At 43.6% G+C, this 25,000-nt stretch overlaps 1 protein-coding gene across 1 annotated transcript in view; it reads right to left on the bottom strand.

The window, feature by feature from the left end:
* The window catches only part of LOC144503632 (sodium-driven chloride bicarbonate exchanger-like), a 267,586-nt gene that overhangs the window by 113,902 nt on the left and 128,684 nt on the right, over positions 1–25,000 (bottom strand). Inside the window, exon 7 of the mRNA XM_078228280.1 lies at positions 20,141–20,229. Coding sequence (XP_078084406.1) covers positions 20,141–20,229 — 89 coding nt within the window. The remainder of the gene's footprint in view (positions 1–20,140; positions 20,230–25,000) is intronic.

The raw sequence follows: 25,000 nt of genomic DNA on the forward strand, positions 1-25,000 counted from the left end.
TGATGGGTCAGAGTGCTTCTCCCAATGAAACTGAGAAAGATGAGACATGGATTCCAGGGGAGAGTCCTGGTGAAGCGAGTCCAAACGAAGCTACTTCAATGGTCCAATTTCAACTAGTTGAGCTGGCTCCCACAGAAAGAGAATGTCCGCTGACAGACCGTGTTAAAATGTTCATTGTTGCTATTGTTTTGGGAATTGTTTAAGTTATTTATGTATTCAATAATGAGGGATTTAAAGAGGGAGGGATATAGTAGCTGGCCTCTTTAAGGGGCAGACATCAGGAGGGACATGTGACTCGACTGGCCAATGGGAAGCGAGTGCGGGGGTCTTGGTGCGGAGCTCGGGCTTTTGCAGCCAGAACTTATCCCAGAGCTGAAAGTGTTAACATTGTGAAAGTACTCTGTATATAGTTATCTGCTAGAAAACAAACCATTATAGTGCATTGTATAGTGGATTGTGGCCACCAATTCTTAGGTGGAATTTTCATCCAAAAAAACGGTGAGGAAACCAGAGCAATCCATGCTGGTCCATCAGGTGCACTGCACAACATAATCTTCACATTTTTGGAGAGTGGGGAGTCACACCCCGGTGCCGGTTGAGCAGGGGGGGGGGGGGGGGGGGGGTGGTGCTAAACACATCATTGAGCCGGCTGCTGAGAGCTTGGGCACTGTTTCGCAAGGGCTCCCTGATCTCACAGTGCACTGGGAGACCCACACTCTCCCCCCACGGACATCAGGAACCCCCTCCTAGTGGTATGTTCCCCCACCCCCTCCCAACATGGGTCACCAACATCAAGGCATCGGAGCCCTCCCAATGGTTCCCCCAGCTTGATCCCCATCATGACCCACGACATGTCCCCCCATCATGCCCCCCTTCAAGCTCCACCTCTGCACGACCGCCCCAACATAGCCCCTCCCCGGCATAGCCCCCATGTCATAGACCCCCCAGCATAGCCCCCACTCAGGCTCATCCCCACCCAGGCCTTACGCCCAACTGATACTACCAAGGAATCCGGTGGGCACTGTCAGGTGGGCACCGTCCGATGTGCTTTGCCCAACCATGCCCCCGACCACATGGGGACTTCAATGGCTTCCGAATCCCTCGGCATGGACATTGTGCCCGGTCTCCACTAGTGAAGATCAGCTGTTATTCATGCCCGTGTGATGTCCCGCCAAAGAGGTGGGAGCATTCCGGGAGGGCAGACAATCACGTGCCCATCTCGCTAATGTGATTGAGATTCGGTCAATCTCATGCCAATCAGCCTCTGGGTACAATCCGGTTTGCGGCAGTAGAAAGGGATTGAGGCGAATGCATGTTTGCCGCTGGGCACGGAACCGGTTTTTAGGCCAGCATGATATTTTCTGGGATCGGCACAATCTGCGGCAGGCGCAGCGAGGTCGGAAAATTGCCCTGCTTGCAATTACTACAGTCAAATAAACTGATTTGGCACTGACTAGACCAGATGCTGCTTTTAATGTGTTGGCGTTAAGTACGATAATTAAACACTTTAGAATATGTTTCAAGAGCAAAGAAAACATTTTAAAAATTAAATCTAGAGAAATGCATATTTAATTTCCCATCCTTACGTGACCCTAAGAACATGAATCTAGTCATTTAAGTGATGCATCACATGATAATTTCCCTGATGGGTATTACAGTGCAGCTGGTCCAAACATTTCTGTTAATTAAGGATGACGTTCGTACAATAGAGAAAGATCACCAAAAATTGGCCACTTGGTAGAGAGTAAGGAGGATTTCTGTTGACTGCAGGAAGATATCAGTGAACTGCTTGGCTAGGGGTGCAGCAAGTTCTCGGGCACAAGCCTTCATTGCTATTTCTGGAAAATAGTGTCAGGGCCCATAGCCTTTGTAGTGTCTGGTGTCTTTCAGCCGTTTCTTGATATCACATGGAGGGGATTAAATTGGCTGAGGACTGGCATCTGTGATGCTGGGATCTCCAGAGGAGTCCGAGATGGATCATCCACTCAGCCCTTCTGGCTGAAGATTCCTGCAAATGCTGTCATGGGGTTTGCTTCCCAAAGCCCAAAGCAAAAATCTTAGCACACTGAATAAAAATAGAATTTGACTTATTCCGTCACTGTATTCTGAGTTCCCTCCATGGCATAAACATATCTATTATTATAAACAACATATTCCCAAACTCATGAATAAATATCTCCTGACATATGCTCGGACAATGTATTTGTGCTTAGTTGTATTTTTGAAATGAATATTCATCTCAAATGATACATTACTTCATATGCAAACATTAATATAAATCACAGAAATATTCCATGAATTTGTGTTCTACATTTGAGCGTGGAATTTATGTAATCCTCTTCTTACTCACACACTATTAACTCACATATAAATGCCACTTAATTTATATGCTGTTCCATCCTCACAGTCTACTGCAATGCGTCAAAAATAGCAACGTAAGGTGGCAGTCAAAGCAAAGAGATCAGTAGAGTGGCCGTCCTGGCAACTACCATACTGAAATGCTGAAAGGTTTACACTGAATTAACCCAGAAACTGCAATATCATGACTGCTGTATTCTCACAAGCACTGTAAAGTATAAAATTCCCTCTTAATTAACTGAGCCCTCAGCTCCAAATCTTTCCTAATTCCTTTGTAATAAATTCAATCCTCCAACTGCTTTGCTAATGACCTGCTTTTGTCTGAATTTACATGTTTTGCAATTTTCAATACTTTCAAAGATTTAACCAAAATAAACTTGGAGCAGAATCTCCAGTTCTGGAGGCTAAGTTTGGTGGCAAAACAAAGTGAGAGTGATTTCGACTGGGGGTGCGAAGGCTGACCACATGCGATCTTACACTGTTCAGCTCATTACATATGCATTGCTGATTCTCGTGGCAGAAGCAGGCAGGCAGGACCTTTAGGATAACCACCAAAGTCATCACAGTCAACAAAGCATAAGAATCAGTGGGCTGCCTCCACCTCATCTGTGGGGGCTGCATCTCAACATAGCAATCGAGAAAGATATTGCTTTTGCCTGGGCACTTATCGTATAAGGCATTACTTGCAGCTCTGAAGAGGTCATATGGACTCTGTTCTCATATGGACATTAACTCTGTTTCTTTCTCCACAGATGCTGCCAGGCCGGCTGATTTTTTCCAGCATTTCCTGTTTTAATTCCTTGCAGTTCACCATGTTGTGACCCTGAAAATGATGTCAGTGAGCTCACTGCATCTCTTGCTGCAGTTGCCCTGATGTGAGATGTGGGTCGGTGCAGGGGGTGCTCGAGGAGAGTTAAAGCTGCTTTGTGCGGCAAGGAGCACTTGAGCTGCAGCAGCAGTGTAGAAAGGGTGAAACTCAACACTGTCTTCTCAACAATAGAAAACCAACCGCTTCCCTACATGTTTGGAGAAAGTTGTGGTGGGCACATCCAATCTTTATTGGTCTTCCTCACCGATCTGTCATTTTGAGCTAATATGCAGGTATAGGCTGCAAATAAGAAGGCAACAGCAAGTTAGCCTTGACTGAAAGAGCGATTGAGTATAGGATTAAAGAGGTGTGTGTGTGCAGTTGACTGAAGCCTTTGTGAAATATCACATGGAGATTTGTTTGACCTACTCATCTCCTTATCAAGGGTTGCAGTGGACCTCGCGTAAAGGATTTGCAAACAAAGGGCACCAGACCTCATTGAAAGATTGCATTCTTTGTCCATGAGATGAGAGAGAGTAGAATGGGCCTGGGTGCTGGACCGTGCCGAGGGCTGTGAGGTTATCCAGGTGAAACATCAGCAGCTCTAATAGGATTCTGCAAGGTCCATGCATGAAAGATATTTACCTTGGCTGGGATGTCCAGAATGACAGATCACACTCACACTGATACTGAGGTTATCAGAACTGAGGCTTATAGGAGTCTCTGTGATTGGAGGGTTTGGAGTGGTTGTTACTCAGCAACCCATAGTGCCGGTGAGGTACTCTCAGTGACTGGACTCCAAAGTAACCTTGAATCTTTTTGGTATGATGAAGATGTCAAGGGATATGGATTTACTATGGGCAAGTGGCGATCAGAGGTGAGGAGGAATACAATGGCCAAATGGTGCCTTCATTCTGCTTCTCCCTGTGGACCCATATACCTGGTTCCACCTGAAAGAGCTCTCTGCAATGTCTGCCCCCTATTGGCAGCAGCTGTGAGAGTAATAGGAGTGCATCCTGGCCTAGGTAAGATTTGATTTTGCTTCCAAGTTGCTATCATATAGACTGTGTAAGAACATGGGGAAATCTAATTACGACATATAGGTATCCGAGGTTGAGGGAGAAGGGAGTGTTTTGCAGGTTCTGATGTGCACGTTCAGTGCCAGGTCTCTGTAGATCAGCACAGTTTGGTGTACACAAGGATCAAACCACCAGCAGGACAGACATTAAATAGTGCAATTTAATCCAGCTATCAAAAATCAAGGTAAGTGAGATGAGAGTATAATATGTTACCAAAAAAGAACTGGTGTCTCTTAGCCAGCAGAGGATAGAAACCAGATAGTAAAGGAAATGTGTCAGCAGCTTACTCTGCCTGGAATCCATTACCTGTCAGATTGTCAGGGGCCTCTCTACTGCATTGCGACTCAATGGCACCCTGATCCTTTCCATCACCAGCCCTTCACCATCCTCATCATCAGAGGAGACATCTCCTTCAGGCAAGACATTTCCACACACCCCTCCCCCCCATCCCCCCGGAACCCCCATCCCCCTGCTTTGTGCTGGCACAGCAGACAATGATAACCCAGGACACTCTCTATGATTGGAGGGCCCCACTTGATTGGTCAAACATTTGAATATCATCTTTTGGAAGTCTACCATCTGCTCAGTCGTGGACCTTGTGGAGACACCTGCAGCATTGTAGCTCTCCTCAGCAGCACCACATGGATGGCATCCTGGTATCATCAGGCAGGTCTTCTGAAAACATCCTTTGTCTCCAAGGAACCAGCCCTGCAATCGCCAATGTCCTTCAAAGATCTCTGGCACCTGTGAGTACTTCAGAATGTAGATATCATAAACGCTCTCTGGGAACTGAGTACAAGCAGTCAGGATTTGGTCTTTGATCATGTATCAGCTGCCCATCCAAAGAATGAAATCGTTTTCTACTGATGAATGTGACTGACTGTTGCCAAGGGCTCTCAAGGCCACAGACGTGCAGTGAATAGAACCCTGCATTTACAGGAAACCTGATATTGCTGCAGAACCCAACGCTCTTGCAGCTTGGCTTTCGGGATCCAGGCAGAATTGGACAAATTGGTGCATTCTCCTGAACATCTGTTACCTTGTGGATACACTTGTGTTTCATTGACAAGGCTATGCTGCCCTGTGGGGCCCTGGAAGGAGCCACTGGCTAAGACGTTTAAGGCAGCGGTGACAATGCCACCAGCATGGACTTGCTTCCTTGTCCTTGCAGCACAGATTATGGAGAAGCTGGCAAACGTGAGCAACCATGTTCTGGAATGTCCTAAAGCACTTCCGGCATTGCCATTTGCCCATCTATAGATAGGTGTACTGCATGCGATATACCTGTGGTCAGGCCAATGTTTGCTGCTGCACTGGCCCCTAGTTGCCAGAATCCTGACCTTCTTGAGGTCCCACTGCTCAGGCCATTGCTCCTCCAGGTCTTCTGCCGACTTGCACTGGTCTCCTCTCCTCCCCAAGTGGGTGAGAGCCAGTATGAAGGCAGAATCGTCTGGGCCTCAGTAGATCTGTGAATGAATTGTGGTAATCAATCTGGTCAGCATTTTCTTTTCAGATTCTCCACTATCTTTGGGCCACCTAGGTTCTGCGCCTGGCTTCCATCATAGCATCCTCACTCCATCCTTTCCAGATGAAGGACATCCTCGAGGAATGGAAATGAGTGTTCCTTCATGACTGTACATGGAAACATTCCCATCTTGGGTCACTGTCTGTGCAGAGTCTGCACATTCTCCCTGTATCTGCATGGGTTTTCTCCGGTGCTCTGGTTTCTTCTCACAGTCCGAAAGATATTTTATAGTTTATCTATTAGTGTCACAAATAGGCTTACATTAACAATTGAGTTACTGTGAAAATCAGATGTGCTGGTTAGGTGCCTTGGCCATGCTAAATTCTCCCTCAGTGTACCAGAACAGGTGCTGGAGTGTGGCGACTAGGAGATGTTCACAGTAACTTCATTGCAGTGTTAATGTAAGCCTACTTGGTACACTAATCAATAAACTTTAAACACATTGCTTGACCGGGTGCTGACAGCCATGTGCGAGAACTCTCAGACTCAGCTCGCTTCCATTACCCTCAAGACCCTATAGAGAGACCATTGCCTTGGCAGCATAGAAAGACTTATCACTTGAGCAGTTCTCAGCCATGACCATTCACCTGGGAGGATGGAAGCTTGGAGTTGTGAGGTTGCTGTCGTCCATCAGGCGACATGGAAACATTCACTTCCCTCCATCCCTACATCCACTTTTCTCCCGGCCTTCATTCACTTCTCTCCCTCCATCCATCTCCCTCCCTCCCTCCATCCGGCTCCCTCCCTCTCTCCATCCGGCTCCCTCCCTCCCTCCATCCGGCTCCCTCCCTCCCTCCATCCTTCTCCCTCTCTCCCTCCATCCTTCTCCCTCTCTCCCTCCATCCTTCTCCCTCTCTCCCTCCATCCCTGCCCCAGTGGATGGCAAATCGCACAGAACGAATGGTAGCTCGAGACCTTGCTGGGATCTTGATATTTTGAGACACATGAATCAGGGAGCAAATTGCTGCAATGTAGCTTCACCATAGACAGGAGAAAACAATTGAACATGGTTCCCATCCTGTTGCCTCATGGTGGTTAGTGTCTCTTTTTAGTCGGCCAATTGTGCTCTCCATGAACTCCACCTTACTGAAAAGATCCTCCCCCACTTTGAGGTGTTGCAGTTTCAGAATGACAGTGTTACATAGCAGTGAATACAAAAATAGTGCGGATCACATTCCAGATTTGCTCCAACAACTTCTATCCTCCCCTGTCATCCACCAACTTACCCCATCACCCTTGATCCACCCAATATAACTATTCCTCTCCCCTCTATCACACATGGCCCACCCTTGTTAGCCTTTCACCCTTAACCATCTCCCTCCCATCTGAGCACATGCCTATACTTACCCTGGCCCCTCCCATTATCCAAGCTATCTGTTTCGTCCGTTTCCATGTCCACACCCATGAAATGTTCAGCTATCTTATTATTATCATGGAATTGGACAATCTACTGCATCCCAGTCCTCGCTCGCATTGTGACTGCTTCCTACACCCTGGGTTCAACATTCTGGACCCCACCATAAGACAACATCCAACTGATCCTCCAGGAACATCTTCTTCCCACCATCCATCTCTGGAAAACCTTTCCCCCACCCAACCAAAGGAGCCCCAAACCCAAAAAGCCATTTCCTTCCCTCCATCCCACATCCCTGTACCCTCGCATTCCCTCGCTGCCTCCCTCCCTGCATTGGATAACCAATCTTCATTCCCTGGACAGCCTCCCTCCCTTCTACCCTTAATCTGCCTCCCATATCAAGCCTTCACTCCACTCCATCACCCTTAGCCTGCCTCCCATGTCCAGCATTCAATCCAGTCTTCCATCCTTAGCCCGCCTCCTGTGTCCACCTTCCACCCTCCTCCCCTCCTCTGCTGGTCTTGGCTCATGTATCCCTCCTTCGCATATATTGGCTTCCCAGCACCTGATCTCAATCAAGAGGCTAATATTGTGGGGGAGGGGAGGATCATGGAAGAGGTCAATCTTGCCAGTTGCTTGCCACTATAGGCAATCGTAAACATAAACATTCTAAATTTCTGCTAGCAGGGAACCTAATTTTGAGGGGAATTTAATTCTAGCAAGCTGGCCTTTTAATGAACGTCAGAAACTGATAGCCAAGTTCCGCACACACGAGGACGGCCTCAACCGGTTCATGTCACACTATTTGTAACCCCCACAGTTGCCTGGACCTGCAGAGTTTCACTGGCTGTCTTGTCTGGAGACAATACACATCTTTTTAGCCTGTCTTGATGCTCTCTCCACTCACGTTGTTTTGCTTCTTAAAGACTTGATTAGCTGTAAGTATTCGCATTCCAACCATTATTCATGTAAATTGAGTCTGTGTCTTTATATGCCCTGTTTGTGAACAGAATTCCCACTCACCTGAAGAAGGGGCTTGGAGCTCCGAAAGCTTGTGTGGCTTTTGCTACCAAATAACCTGTTGGACTTTAACCTGGTGTTGTTAAACTTCTTACTGCTTTTAATGAACATGCATAACTTGCTAATGCATGCAAAAGGGCTTCCTAACATTGATCATCGGGAAGCCCAATCCTCCTTTAATGTCCTGATGGAATAATTGCAAATGTTCATCCTGCCGTCTGGAAACTGAATTTTGGCCTCATGCCAAGTTAAATTCCCCCGTCTGCCAAGCTTCCCATTGCTGGTGGAACCGGAGGGTTCTGCCCTTAGCTGCCAAATTCTTTCTGCATATCTGCAAACAAAATGCTTCAACCTATACCTAGAGACAAAAGTGATTTCTGATCAAAAATAAAAACGAATGTTTCAGTGGCTCCCCACTATTTCATTCTTCTCCCTGTGTGACTGCTATACTATAATACCCTAACGGACAGGCTCACTGTCAATTTTCTGTATCCTTGAGAACAAATTTAAGGTTTGCCATTCAGCTGAAATTACTCACATTTTATAGATTTTATATTCCAAAGTTGAGTCAGAGTTCCTTTGAGTCATCATGCACACAGTCACTCAGAACTTTCACAGTGATTTCAGTTCTATCTAACATGTCCTTTAATTGGATGATTTCCGTGCAAATGCAGTAACTTAAAGGGACTGGCTCATGTGCAGTCTGGATGGGAACAGTCAGGTTTTGCGGCTGCACAGCTTACAGGGAACATTGGTTCTATCTCTCTCGGTATCTTTTCCTCTGAAGCTTTTGTACCTCCATCTCTGTGGTTATCTACAGAAATGTGTGTTTCTGTCTATACATATGCACCCTGCTCATTCTGAGTTAAAGGATCTAGCTGCATTGGAAAGAATGGAGAGAGAGTTCGGAAATATGGGAATGAGGAGATGTGGGAATTTTGGAGTACTAGACAAAGAAGATTTGCAGTTTAAGAGAATTGAACAGCATTATAAACAGGTCCCCAGTGGTGACACTATTCTGCCCAGCCAGGTCCATTTAAAGGGATAAGCCACACCCTTAAAGGGAGACACATTTTTCAGTCCTGTGCACAATTTATTCTCTGGAAGAATGGCCAGAAATAATGGACTGGATTTTATGGACCTGTTCGAAGGCTTCCGTATGTATACTTCATGAGGTCAGAGGTCGGAGGTTAAAGAAATAAAATGTGAAAGTGCAGACTATAAATCTGAGGAGAATTGCCTTGACTTGAAATTTAAATTATTCAGGTGGGTCCCAGAATCAAAAGGTTTGATTCTGAAGCTAAATGTCAATTAATCTAACAATCTCTCGGCCATCTCAACTAACCTGTGCTGCCATGAAGATGAGTAATTCAGGGCGGAGCCTTACTTTGAATTCTGGGGAATTCTGGGATTTTCCTAGAAGGTCTTTGGGGTTGGCACTAAAGACACTCAACTTAGTGGGTCATGTTCAGCAGGCAAAGAAAGAAGGATTCTGCTAAGATCAGACAAGCAGCTCAAGCGAGGCCGTAAATTCCCATCCTTTATGTTTTGAAGAATTGTTTTGGGATTGCTTTTCCAAAGGCTAACGGAAGCATCCCCATGAAAGTTCATATCATGGAGATCAACTGGATCACTGAGGAGAAATCAAAGTGAATTCCTGAAAGCTGTGGCAATTTGCTTTGTTCCCAGGAAGTGAAGGAACCTTCAAGAGCCTGGTAATTAACCAAAAACTCTCCTGGGAGAGGGGGGGGGTTGTGGAAAGTGACAAAGATAAAATGGAGGTTCTGTTGAGAATTTTAGTCTAAAGTATACGTGAATGTGTTTTACTTTGCTTTTCAATGTAAAGTTAGCAGCTCAAAGGGAAAGCAAGACCAGACAGCTGGAAGCTGGAAGAGAAACCTGGTAATAGCCTCTATTTCCCTACCCTACCACCATGTTTCTGAGGCCCTCAAGTATGTAAGATTAATTCCACAATTTGGAAAGTGAGGAATGGAAATCTTTATCACCACCTAAGAGAAAATAGCAGGACTGCGAAAATAGTCATCAAATATCTGAACTTTCTTAATTGACAGACAGGTATTTGGGAGAGCCCAGAAAGTCTACTCCATGTTGATTTCTGATGTGTCCACTAATTATGAACAGACCAAGGCTGCCATCTTTAGTGCCTGAGAGTTAGTCCCGGGCGCATTTTAAAAAAATTAATCCATGGAATGTGGCCGTCGCTGGCAGGGCCTGCCATTCATTGACCATTCCTAATTGCCCTTATGAAGCTGGTTATGAGCTGCCTTCTTAAACTTGCAGTCCATATGGTGTAGATACATCCACAATGCTGTTAGGGAGGGAGTTCCAGGATTTTGACCCAGCAACACTGAAGGAACAGCAATATATTTCCAAGTCAGGTATGGTGAGTGGCTTCAAGGGGAACTTCCAGATGGTGTGTTCCCATGTGTCTGCTGCCCTTGTCCTTCTAGATGGTGGCAATCATGGGTTTGGAAGGTGCTGTAAAAGGAGCCTTGGTGAGTTCCATCTTGTATCTGGTACACTCTTCTGGAACTTTTGGTCAGTGGTAGAAGGAACAAGTGGCTGTGGATATGGTGCCAATCAAGCGGGCTACTTTGTCCCGGATGGTGTCGAGCTTCTTCAGTGTTTCTGGATCTGCATTCATCCAGGCTAGTGGAGAATATTCCATCTCCTATCTTTTGCCTTGTAGATGGTGTTCAGGCTTTGGGGAATCAGGAGGTGAGTTACTTGCAGCAAGACTGCTAGCTTCTCATCCACTCTTGTAGTCATAGTATTTATATGACTAGTCCAGTTCAGTTTCTGGTCAATGATAACCCCTAGGATTTTGATAGTAGGGGGATTCAGTGATGGTAATGCCATTTAATGTCAAGGGTGAGAGTAGGGTTCGTTTTTCTTGGAGATGGCCATTACCTGGCACTTCTGTGGCACAAATATTCCTAACTTTTGTCTGCCCAAGCCTGAATTTTGTAAAGGGCTTACAGAATTTGGACCGGAACAGCTTCAGTATCTGAGGAGTTGTGAATGATACTGAACATTATGCAGTCATCAGTGAACATCCCCATTTTTGACCTTATGATGGAAGAAGGGCCATTGATGAAGCAGCTAAAGATGGTTGGGTCTCAGCCATTACCTTGAGGAACACCTGTAGTGATTTCCTGAAACTGCAGTGATTGACCTTCAACAACTTCCTTTATGTTAAGTATGACTCCAACCAGTGGAGAATTTTCCCCTGATTCCCATTGACTTCAGTTTTGCTAAGGCTCCTTGATGTTATACTTGGTCAAATGCTGCCTTGATGTCAAGAGCGGTCACTCTCATCAACCTCTGGAGTTCAGCTCCTTCGCCCATGTTTGAACAAAGGCTGTGAGGAGCTGAATGACCCTGGCGGAACCCAAACTGAACATCAGTGAGAAGGTTATGGCTAAGGAAGTGCTGCTTGATAGCACTGTTGTTGACCCCTTCCATCATGCTACAGATGATTGAGAGTAGACTGGCGGGGCAGTAATAGGACAGATGGATTTTTCCAGCTTTTTGTGAACAGAGCATACCTGGGTAACTTTCCACATTTATGGGTCAATGGCAGTGCTTTTCTGTACTGAAACACTTTGGCTGGTGGTGTGGCATTGATCTTCAGTACTATTGCTGGAATATTGTCAGGGACCATAATCTTTGCAGCATCCAGTGCCTTCAGCCATTTCCTGACATCAGGTGAAGTGAACCAAATTGGCTGAAGACTGGCATCTATGATGCTGGGGACCTCCAGAGGAGGCTGAGATGGATCATCCATTCAACACTGCCAGCTGAAGATTCTGCAAACGAGAGTGTTATTTAGATTAAAAGGATCAATTGTTCATTCAGGTGGACTGTGAGTGAGGATTAGGAGGACTACACCGTTCTTTGATAGAAAGAGAAATGAGTCATGGGCGAGTTGTGATTAGGAAAAGTGCACTTTCACTAGGATCAAACTATGGCTGAATATGTGAGGTTTGGGACTCATGAAAGATTATCTGTTGCATAGATGTGCTGCGCTCCTCCATCATTGAGAATGGGGATATTTGTGGAGCCTCCTCCTCTAGTGAGTTATTTAATTGTCCATCCCCATTCACAACTGGATGTGGCAACACTGCAAAGGTTAGGTCTGATCCATTGGTTGTGAAACAACTTAGATCTGTCTAATGCTTGCTATTTAGGCTGTGTGATATACAGGTAGTCTTGTGTTGTTGCTTCACCAGGATAACACCTCATTTTTAGGTATGCCTGGTGCTGTTCCTAGCTTGCCCTCCTGCACTCTTCATTGATGGTGTATCGCCATCATTCTGGAACACGCATAAGAAACCCATACAGGCCTATAGATTTTGAATGGCTGGAGAAAATCACATTTGAACAGTGGTCCACTCTTTAAAAATACAGCACACCGAGAATGATTGTTGTGACAGTTCAGGTTGGGGAGCCAGATCATCCGCACTTCCTCTGCTTTCATTGATTACAAGGGTCTATACAATGAGGTGTGAGAATTCACTTCCTGAGTGAAGAATTATTTTTTCTTGTAGCCCTTGATGGTAGCTCTCAAGGCAAAGGGACAACTATGTGGTCATGTGACTTGTTGCAGCCATCCTTTTAGGTTCAACAGAAAATCCATTTATTTTAAAACAGCAATAAGAATAGCATTGTGAACATACATCGCTGGATGTATTTTCATGTTGTAGAATCCAACAATAGTATAGAACAAACTTGACTTTCATTGAATGTCAAATACGGTGCAGCTTCCCTTTGAAGTAAACCTTCACATTGTATGGTTTTATTAAAAGCATTATTTAAACTTTAAAAAGTGCAGAGTGTTATTTAAGTTTAAAACAAACAATTATTCATCCAGGTGGACTGAGAGTGAGGATTAGGAGGAGTGCACTGTGTTTTGAAAGAAAGAGAGACAAGTCATTGGTGAATTGTGATTAGGAAAAGTGCGCTTCCACTAGCATCAAACTATGCCTGGACATGAGAGGTTTAGGACTCATGAAAGATTGAAAATTAACGATACATATGTGGAAATTTGGGGTGCATTGATTATTGAGAATGATCTGTGTGCGAGTTGGTGGCCATTGTGGTTGTTCATCAACAGTGGGCTAGCTGTAAGTAACTTTGTGGTGATTAAAAGGCATTGTTTATTGGAAGCATATTGATGGGCATTAGAAATGCATTGTTCATCAAGAATGAGATGAGAAAACTCATTTTACAAGAAAACGGATGTTGTCATTTTTTATTGAATAATTTTACTGAACCATTTGACACAAAAACTGAGCATTCCACAGCTGGATTAGCAAATTATCAGAAGCAATAATTTGTTAGCTGCTTGAGGAAAATTAAAGGCTCATTATTGCATAAAGTTGTGAATTAATTCCCTGTAAGAAAATCCAATTCTCAAGAAGTTTACTATTTAAAAATTAAAATCATATTCCCATGAATTTTTAACAATTCACTAATTGTGGAAAAACTCGGCTTTTTCTTGATTTTTCTAAGCAAAGATGAATAAAGACCACATTTCTGAAAGAGTAATTGTGCTTAGATCCACACTCTTCCATTTTATCCACAACCCTGTTCATCCTCAAGTCTCTATCCAATTCTCCTTTAAAATTATTTATGGAATCAGCTTTCACCTTTTTTTCCAGCTATAACATTACAGGTCCCAACAATTTTGAGTGACAGAAATCTCAACGCTCCTCCAGATAATATATCAATTATTTTAAATCTATGACCTTTAGTTGTTGACCCACTCAGCAGAGAGAATATTTTTTCTCTATTGTATCAAAACTCCTCACCGTCTTGTAAATCTCAATGAGGTTGTCTCATAACTTGCTCTGTTCCAAGAAGAACAATCCCAACTTTTCCAATATTTTCTCATCACTGAAGTTCCTCATGCCTGGTAACATGCCAATGAGTCTCCTCAGTATCCCCTCTAAAGCTTTAACATCTCTGTAAAATGCAGAACTCCCAGAATAGTCCATATTTCCACAGCTGAGATCCAAGCAATGATTTCTACATTTCTAGTGTACTCTCTTTACTTTCATATGCAATGCCTCAATTTATAAACTCGAATCACAGTTTTATAACATCTTAACAACTCATCCTTCCATCATTAATAGTTATTGCACAAAAATTGATTCTTCATCATAAAGGGAGTATGAGGACAATAGATTTTAAGGAGTGTCTTACAGAGGAGGGAGAGTCTCCCTCCTCTGTTAAGACGCTCCTTAAAATCTATTGTCCTCATAGATAGAGATGCTTAGGGAGGAATTTCAGAGCTTAGGACCCAAGACAGCTGAATGGTGGAGTGACTAGAATTGAGGACGTAAGATGCAAGATTTGGAGAAGCAAGAAGATTGTGGGGTTTACTGACGTAAGTAGGGATGAAGCCAAGAAGAGATTTGTAAACAAGTTTGAGAATTTTAAAATTAAGCTGTTGCCAGATTGGGAACCAATGTAGATCCATGAGCAGAGGGTTGAGGGTAAAGGGGATATGTTGTGATTTGGGATTTAGAAATTGAGAAGAAAAATAAGAATGTGAGTCATAGTCAACTGATCTGATGCATTCTGTGATACTCATGTAACTATAGCATTGTTAAAGATCTGGGGTATGAGTCTTCCCTGCCTCTCACCCAGGCAATAAAACAAGGCAGAGCAGAAGAAAATACATCTAAAATACATCTTGGCACCCCACCCACCACCTTAAAAATTCACTCCCTCTACCACTGACACACAGTAGCAATGTTGTATACCATCTACAAGTTGCACTGCTGCAACTCATCAAGGCTCCTTTCACAACACCTTCCAAACCTGTGACATCTACCACCTAAGGGGCAAGGGCAACAGATGGATGGGTACACCACCACATGGAAGTTCCCCTTCAAACCACATAACATCCTGACTTGGAATAATATTGCCATTCCTTCACTGGCCCTGGGTCAAAATCCTGGAACTCCCTTCTTGACAGCACTACAAAGTGCCTATACCACATGGACTGCTGCAGTTCAAATAGGCTACTCAACACCACATTCTCAAGAGAAATTAGGGTTGGGCAACAATGCTGGTCTGTCCAGCACTACTCAGAACCATGAACAAATACAAAAAATCTCTAATGAAGAAAATAGCTCCCTTAAAAGGCTTCAACATTGTTTACAACTGGTCTTTTGTCTTAGTTTGGATTCCAATGAATAGTACTTACCCAATCCATTTAGCATTTATAATACTTTATCCTCAAACTAGGCCATGCATAAGATGAAATACTGTTAACAGAGTCTGTGCTTTGGGCTATAGCGAAAACAAACATAAATGGGGATTAACATCAGCCAGTTTTGAAGCTGCTTAATTTGGGTTAATTGGAAAGCAGCATTTGCTGATGGGACATTTTATTTCAATCTCTACGTCTTTGCACAATTCAAATCACAACTGCTAAAGCTCACAAGCAATATTTCTTTTTTTTTAAATTCTGTTCCACAGAAAATGTTTCAAATGATGTGGTCATGTGGCTATTGACCACTGTGGAAAATATAACAATTTCCCTGTTCAGTGAAAAGCATCATAAGTTCTCTGGTAAAATATCTTGTTCACTTCATGGACAATGCAATTCCTTATGCATTCATGCTCCAGCAAGCAGCTGTAAACATATATTTAATGATATGGAATAAATTAAACATATATTTAATGATATGGAACAAAATAACAATCAAGCTCAAATGAAAAAGGCAACCCAATGCACAAAACTGCTCACAGAGGTGGAGTTTCTGTTTTGTGACTGAAACTGCAAAGGTTTAGTCAGGTTTCGAGTTTCCGCCAAAACTCAATTTGCATAATCACAAATGTAAAATCTTCCATATGGCAACACAATCAAACAGTGTAATGGAACATAACCATTTATATTGTTCCACTAAACAGTATTCATTGATGTAGTGAAGAGTAACCTGGTGCTGTTTTATTAATACAGCTGAAAATGCATTTATCAGCAATTATAAATATTTTTGTTAATGGAATTCTGTTCTTCACTCGTTAGTAAACTAATTTTAAATCGCTGAAAATGAGTTTTTAAAAAAACTATACTGAGCAATTTAATAATCTCATTTTGTACACCACTCAGTTTCTTAATAAATTAAGTATTTTTCAGAATGAAAATACTTAATTTGCTCAGAATGAGCTAATTAATGCCTGTGTGCCCAAGAAAATGAGTGCAATCTGAAGAGCCTCATCAACCTAGTGTAACTGATGGAATCTCACAAATTGGATTTGTTGACATAACGATTTGTGTGGGCAAGAGGCCTGATTGAAGTAAACTGGACTTGGACCAGCAGAAAATATAGCAGAAAACATGAACCTAAGTGTTTTAGAACATAGAACATTACAGCGCAGTACAGGCCCTTCGGCCCTCGATGTTGCGCCGACCTGTGAAACCAATTTAAAGCCCCTCTAATCTACACTATTCCAATATCATCCATATGTTTATCCAATGGCCATTTAAATGCCCTTAATGTTGGCGAGTCCATATGTTTATCCAATGACCATGTAAATGCCCTTAATGTTGGCGAGTCCACTATTGCTGCAGGCAGGGCATTCCACGCCCTTACTACTCTCTGAGTAAAGAACCTACCTCTAACATCTGTCCTACATCTATCACCCCTCAATTTAAAGCTATGTCCCCTCATGCTAGCTATCACCGTCCGAGGAAAAAGGCTCTCACTATCCACCCTATCTAATCCTCTGATCATCTTGTATGCCTCTATTCAGTCACCTCTTAACCTTCTTTTCTCTAACGAAAACAACCTCAGCTCCCTCAGCCTTTCCTCATAAGACCTTCCCACCATACCAGGCAACATCCTGGTAAATCTCCTCTGCACCCTTTCCAATGCTTCCACATCCTTCCTATAATGCGGCGACCAGAACTGTACGCAATACTCCAAGTGCGACCACACCAGCGTTTTGAACAGCTGCAACATGGCCTCCTCTCCAAAACTCAATCCCTCTACCAATAGAAGCTAACACACCGTACGCCTTCTTAACAACCCTATCAACCTGGGTGCCAACTTTCAGGGATCTATGCACATGGACACCGAGATCTCTCTGCTCATCCACACTACCAAGTATCTTACTATTAGCCCAGTACTCTGTAATCATGTTACTCCTTCCAAAGTGAATCACCTCACACTTTTCCGCATTAAACTCCATTTGCCACCTCTCAGCCCAGCTCTGCAGCTTATCTATGTCCCTCTGTAACCTGCAACAACCTTCCGCACTGCCCACAACTCCACCGGCTTTAGTGTCATCCGCAAATTTACTAACCCATTCTTCTACGCCCTCATCCAGGTCATTTATAAAAATGACAAACAGCAGTGGCCCCAAAACAGATCCTTGCGGTACACCACTAGTAACTGAATTCCAGGATGAACACTTCCCATCAACCACCACCCTCTGTCTTCTTACAGCTAGCCAATTCCTGATCCAAACCGCTAAATCACCCTCAATCCCATGCGTCCGTATTTTCTGCAATAGCTTACCGTGGGGAACCTTACCAAACGCTTTACTGAAATCCATATACACCACATCAACTGCTTTTCCCTCATCCACCTCTTTGGTCACCTTCTCAAAGAACTCAATAAGGTTTGTGAGGCATGACCTACCCTTCACAAAACCGTGTTGACTATCCCTAATCAAATTATTCCTTTCTAGAACTCAGCTTCTCAAGTCCCGGCAACATCCTTGTGAACCTTCTCTGCACTCTTATCTATTTTCACACTTTCCAGAATTGCTAACACCTCCTCCTTATTAACCTCAATCCCGTCTAGTCCAATAGCCTGTATCTCAGTATTCTCCTCGACAATATTGTCTTTTTCCTGATTATAAATCCTATCTCTTATAATCCTTTCCAAAACTTTGCCCACAACAGAAGTAAGGCTCACTGATCTATAATTACCAGGGTTGTCTCTACTCCCCTTCTTGAACAAGGGGACAACATTTGCTATCCTCCAGTCTTCTGGCACTATTCCTGTAGACAATGACGACATAAAGATCAAAGCCAAAGGCTCTGCGATCTCCTCCCTAGCCTCCCAGAGAATCCTAGGATAAATCCCATCCGGCCTAGGGGACTTATAGAAAAACCATAGAACCATAGATTACAGCTCAGAAATGGGCCTTTTGGCCCTTCTTGTCTGTGCCGAACCATTTTTTGCTTAGTCCCACTGACCTGCACTTGGACCATATCCCTCCACACCCCTCTCATCCATGAACCCGTCCAAGTTTTTCTTAAATGTTAACCACTTTTTACCACTTTATCCGGCAGCTCATTCCACACTCCCACCACTCTCTGCGTGAAGAAGCCCCCCCTAATATTCCCTTTAAACTTTTCTCCTTTCACCCTTAACCCATGCCCTCTGGTTTTTTTCTCCCCTAGCCTCAGCGGAAAAAGCCTGCTTGCATTCACTCTATCTATACCCATCAAAATCTTATACACCTCTATCAAATCTCCCCTCAATCTTCTCCGCTCCAGGGAATAAAGTCCCAACCTATTCAATCTCTCTCTGTAACTCAGCTTCTCAAGTCCCGGCAACATCCTTGTGAACCTTCTCTGCACTCTTATCTATTTTCACACTTTCCAGAATTGCTAACACCTCCTCCTTATTAACCTCAATCCCGTCTAGTCCAATAGCCTGTATCTCAGTATTCTCCTCGACAACATTGTCTTTTTCCTGCGTGAATACTGACGAAAAATATTCATTTAGCGCCTCTCCTATCTCTTCAGACTCCACGCACAACTTCCCACTACTGTCCTTGACTGGCCCTAATCTTACCCTAGTCATTCTTTTATTCCTGCCATACCTATAGAAAACTTTAGGGTTTTCCTTGATCCTACCTGCCAAAGACTTCTCATGTCCCCTCCTGGCTCTTCTTAACTCTCTCTTTAGGTCCTTCCCAGCTAACTTGTAACTCTCAAGCGCCCTACCTGAGCCTTCACGTCTCATCTTTACATAAGTCTCCTTCTTCCTCTTCACAAGAGATGCAACTTCTTTAGTAAACCACGGTTCCCTCGCTCGACCACTTCCTCCCTGCCTGACAGGTACATACTTATCAAGGACACGCAGTAGCTATTCCTTGAACAAGCTCCACATTTCAATTGTGCCCATCCCCTGCAGTTTCCTTCCCCAACCTATGCATCCTAAATCTCGCCTAATCGCATCATAATTTCCTTTCCCCCAGCTATACCCCTTGCCCTTCGATATATGCCTATCCCTTTCCATCGCTAAAGTAAATTTAACCGAATTGTGGTCACTATCACCGAAGTGCTCACCTACCTCCAAATCTAACACCTGGTCTGGTTCATTACCCAGTACCAAATCCAATGTGGCCTCGCCTCTTGTTGGCCGATCTACATACTGTGTCAGGAAACCCTCCTGCACACATTGGACAAAAACTGACCCCTCTAAAGTACTCGAACTATAGCTTTTCCAGTCAATATTTGTAAAGTTAAAGACCCCCATAACAACTACCCTGTTACTTTCGCTCCTATCCAGAATCATCTTTGCAATCCTTTCCTCTACTTCTCTGGAACTTTTCGGAGGCCTATAGAAAACTCCCAACAGGGTGACCTCTCCTTTCCTGTTTCTAACCTCAGCCCACACTACCTCAGTAGATGAGTCCTCATCAAACGTCCTTTTGGGTATCACTCAACTTTAAAAGTGCACCATCTTTTGCATTTGTTTGGCCAATTCGGCCCAGATTGTGCTGATATAACTGGCAGAAACATGCAGAAAATTGACCTCAGTATTCCTTAGAAAATGTATCAGCCTTTGACAACAATCTGTCATAAAAACACAAGGAAAAGCTTAAGTATTAGAATATCTATATAACTCAAGACAAAATAGTTTTGTTTGCTTCACTCAGCAATTTTTTGTTTTTGATTTGTTTGAATCGGTTGAGATTCTGCCAAAGAAAGAACTCACCTTGCTAAAGTCAACGGTACTGTTCTCTCGGCTGACATCAGTTTTGCCTTCCAAATTAGCGGGTGCAGACTGTGGTGAGAACATGTGACCTGATTCAAAGAAAAATGTTAATAGTTCTCCAAAGTACCGGGTTACTTACATTCTGTTTTGTAAGAGTATTAGAAGAAAGTAACTAGAACTAAATAATGCATTGGAAACATGCCTAGATTCAAGCCTACAATACCCTTTGCAGTTAGATTAAGCAAGTCATTCACAATAGTCAGTGTTTTTATGAAAGATCACATGAAATGTATCAAAGTACAGAAAATGTTCATTAAACAAAAATAACAGGGTCAAATAGGATTAGAAGACAATAACTATATTGTTTTAATGACGTCTATTGGGCTAATCTGTTCAAATGAACTCCATCTATAAACACTGAAAGCCAAAAAAGGCTAATTATAATTATAGTCTGTTCTTTTTGCAAATTACTCCCTGAGAGCCACAATGGTACTCAGCACAGTGTCACAATGCTAACCACTGTGAGATGGAATGTACCCGAAGACACATTTAATGCTTAAGTGATTGGAGTAAACTGTGGATCACCTGAAGCCCTTTGAGGAGAGGTTTCAACATGTCTTGAGGTCTTCACACCAGCTTTCAATAAGTCAAAAAGAAAGGAGTAAGAGAAGCAGAAAGAGTTGAGCCTGTTAGAAATAGGTGCAAATGTGGAAACAAGACACAGAAAACAGATGAGGGCTAATGAGGAAATGAACTAACAATGATAGATGTAAGACAAATTTATAGAGAAATGCATGCAATAAAAGTTATGAAATTTGTAAACAGAAAAGAAAAAAAGAAACTAGCATTATTGATTGGTAAACTAAATCAACAGATTGCATCATAAGAAAATAAGTATGTGTGTGTGTATGTATATATATATATATATATAGTACAGATTTTCACCCAAGAGGCAGGTAGCAGGAATGGGGAAATCTTCCAGTTCAGCCCACCCATCTCGATAGAATGGGGATGTGGATGATATTATGTTATGGCTGTTATGACGTTGTCAAGAGGTTTCAGAGTTCATTAGGAACAAAAGGTATTTATTGATAAGAGAAACTTTGGTACAGGTGGTTTATGTAGTTTCCTGATGGGTGCATGCAGTTTAATCAAATTAAATTATGCCAGAACTGAGGAACAATGTGCAATGTTGCTGGTATCTCTACCACATCATATTCCTCCTTCACCTCCTCTTGCTCCTCTTCCTCCTATAGAACCATAGAATCCCTACTCAGAAAGAGGCCATTCAGCCCATTGAGTGTGCGCCAACTTTCTGCAAGAGCATCCCACCGAGGCCCTCCACTCCACCCTATCCCCATAACCTCATGCATTAACCATGACTAATCCATCTAATGTACACATCTTTGGACAGTTAGGGTCAATTTAGCATGGTCAATCCACCTAACCTGCACATCTTTGGACTATAGGAAGAAACCGGAGGAAACCTAGAGGCAAACAGTCATAGAGGTTTACAGCATGGAAACAGGCCCTTCGGCCCAACTTGTCCATGCCGCCTTTTTTTTTTAAATCCCGAAGCTAGTCCCAATTGCCCGCATTTGGCCCATATCCCTCTATACCAATCTTACCCGTGTAACTGTCTAAATGCTTTTTAAAAGACAAAATTGTACCCGCCTCCCCTACTACCTCTGGCAACTTGTTCCAGACATTCACCACCCTCTGTATGAAAAATTGCCCCTTTGAACCCTTTTGTATCTCTCCCCTCTCACCTTAAACGTATGCCCTCTAGTTTTAGACTCCCCTACCTTTGGGAAAAGATATTGACTATCTAGCTGATCTATGCCGCTCATTATTTTATAGACCTCCATAGGATCACCCCTCAGTCTCCTATGCTCCAGAGAAAAAAGTCCCAGTCTATCCAGCCTCTCCTTAAAACTCAAAACATCAAGTCCCGGTAGCATACCAGCAAATCTCTTCTACACTCTTTCTAGTTTAATAATATCCTTTCCAAAATAGGGTGACCAGAACTGTACACAATATTCCAAGTGTGGCCTTACCAATGTCTTGTAGAACTTCAACAAGATGTCCCAACTCCTGTATTCAATGTTCTGACCAATGAAACCAGCATGCTGAATGCCTTCTTCACCGCCCTGTCCACCTGTGACTTCACTTTCAAGGAGCTATGAACCTGAACCCCTGGTTCTCTTTGTTCTGTAATTCTCCCCAACATCCTACAATTAACTGAGTAAGTCCTGCCCTGGTTCAATCTACCAAAATGCATCACCTCGCATTTATCTAAATTAAACTCCATCTGCCATTCGTCAGCCCACTGGCCCAATTGATCAAGATCCCATTGCAATCCGAGATAACCTTCTTCACTGTCTACTATGCCACCAATCTTGGTGTCATCTGCAAATTTACTAACCATGCCTCCTATATTCTCATTCAAATCATAAATATCAATGACAAATAATAGTGGACCCAGCACCGATCCCTGAGGCACACCACTGGTCACAGGCCTCCAGTTTGAAAAACAACTCTCTACAACAACCCTCTGACTTCTGTCAAGAAGCCAATTTTGTATCCATTTAGATACCTCACTCTGGATCCCATGAGATTTAACCTTATGCAACAACCTACCATGTGGTACCTTCTCAAAGGCCTTCCTAAAGTCCATTTAGACAACATCAACTGCACTGCCCTCATCTACCTTCTTGGTTATCCCTTCAAAAAACTCAATCAAATTTGTGAGACATGATTTTCCACTCACAAAGCCATGCTGACTATCCCTAATCAGTCCTTGAGTCTCTAAATGCCTGTAGATCCTGTCTCTCAAAATACCTTCCAACAACTTACCCATCACAGATGTGAGGCTCACCGGCCTGTAGTTCCCAGGCTTTTCCCTGCAGCCCTTTTTAAACAAAAGCACAACATTTGCCACCCTCCAATCTTCAGGCACCTCATCTGTGACTATCGATGATTCAAATATCTCTGCTAGGGGACCCGCAATTTCCTCTCTAGCCTCCCACAATGTCCTCGAATACACTTCATCAGGTCCCGGGGATTTATCTACCTTGATGCGATTTAAGACTTCCAGCACTTCCTTCTCTGTTATATATACACTCCTCAAGACATCACTATTTATGTCCCCAAGTTCCCTAACATCCATGCTTTTCTCAACAGTAAATACTGATGAGAAATATTCATTTAGGATCTCACCCATCTCCTGTGGATCCGTACGTAGATGATCTTGTTGATCCTTAAGAAGCCCTACTCTCTCCCTAGTTACTCTTTTGGCCTTTATGTACTTGTAGAAGCTCTTTGGATTCTCCTTTGTCTTATCTCATGTCCCCTTTTTGCCCTCCTGATTTCTCTCTTAACTCTACTCCTACATCCCCTATACTCTTCTAGGGATTCACTTGACCCCAGCTGCCTATGCGTATCATGTGCCTCCTTCTTCTTCTTGACCAGGGCCTCAATATCCCGAGTCATCCAGGGTTCCCTACTTCTACCAGCCTTGCCCTTCACTCTAAGAGGAATGTGCTTACCCTGAACCATGGTTAACACACTTTTGAAAGCCTCCCACTTACCAGACATCCCTTTGCCTTCCCACAGACCCCCCCAATTAACTTTTGAAAGCTCCTGCCTGATACCATCAAAATTGGCTTTGCCCCAATTTAGAATTTTAACTTTTGGGCCAGACCTATCATTCTCCATAGCTATCTCAAAACTAATAGAATTATGGTCACTGATCCCAAAATGATCCCTCACTAACACTTCTGTCACCTGCCCTTCCTTATTTCTCAAGAGGAGGTCAAGTTTTTCCCCCTCTCTAGTCGGGCCATCCACATACTGAATGAGAAATTCCTCCTGAATACACTCAACAAATTTCTCTCCATCCAACCCTCTACTACTATGGCTGTCCCAGTCATAGAGTCATAGAGGTTTACAGCATGGAAACAGGCTCTTGGGCCCATCTTGTCCATGTCACCCTTCTTTTTTAAACTCCTAAGCTAATCACAATTGCCCGCATTTGGCCCACACCCCTCCACACCCATTCCACCCATGTAACTGTCCAAATGCCCTCCAAAATTGTACCTGCCTCGACCACCACCCCTGGCAGCTTGTTCCAGACACCCACTACTCCCCACGTGAAAAAAAAACTGCCCCCCTTGACACCCTTGCATCTCTCCCCTCTCACCCCAAACCCACGCCTTCTAGCCCATCCTGGCAGCATCCCAGCAAATCTCCTCTGCACTCCCTCCAAGCTAACATCCCCTCTACATTATGGTGACCAGAACTGGACACAGCACTCCAAGAGTGGCCCCACCAATGTCCCGCACAACTTCAACAAGACGTCCCAACTCCTGTATTCAATGTTCTAACCGATGAAACCAAGCATGCTGAATGCCTTCTTCACCATTCTATCCACCTATGACTCCACTTTCAAGGAGCTATGAACATGTACCCCTAGATCTCTTTGTCCTGTAACTCTCCCCAATGCCCTACCATTAACTGAGTAAGTCCTGCCCTGGTTCAATCTACCAAAATGCATCACCTCGCATTTATCTAAATTAAGCTCCATCTACCATTCGTCAGCCCACTGACCCAACTGATCAAGATCCCGTTGCAATTGGAAATAACTTCCTTCACTGTCCACTATGCCACCAATCTTGATATCATCTGCAAACTTACTAACCATGTCAATGTTGGGAAAGTTAAAATCCACAACTATTACGACCCTATTTTTCGTGGAGCTATCTGTAATCTCCTTACATATTTGCTCCTCAATTTCCCACTATTTGGGGGCCTAAGCAGACATAGGGAGAATGTGCAAACTCCACACAGACAGTCACCCAA

This window comes from Mustelus asterias, chromosome 14 (genome assembly GCF_964213995.1).
Source record: "Mustelus asterias chromosome 14, sMusAst1.hap1.1, whole genome shotgun sequence".
Classification (NCBI taxonomy): domain Eukaryota; kingdom Metazoa; phylum Chordata; class Chondrichthyes; order Carcharhiniformes; family Triakidae; genus Mustelus; species Mustelus asterias.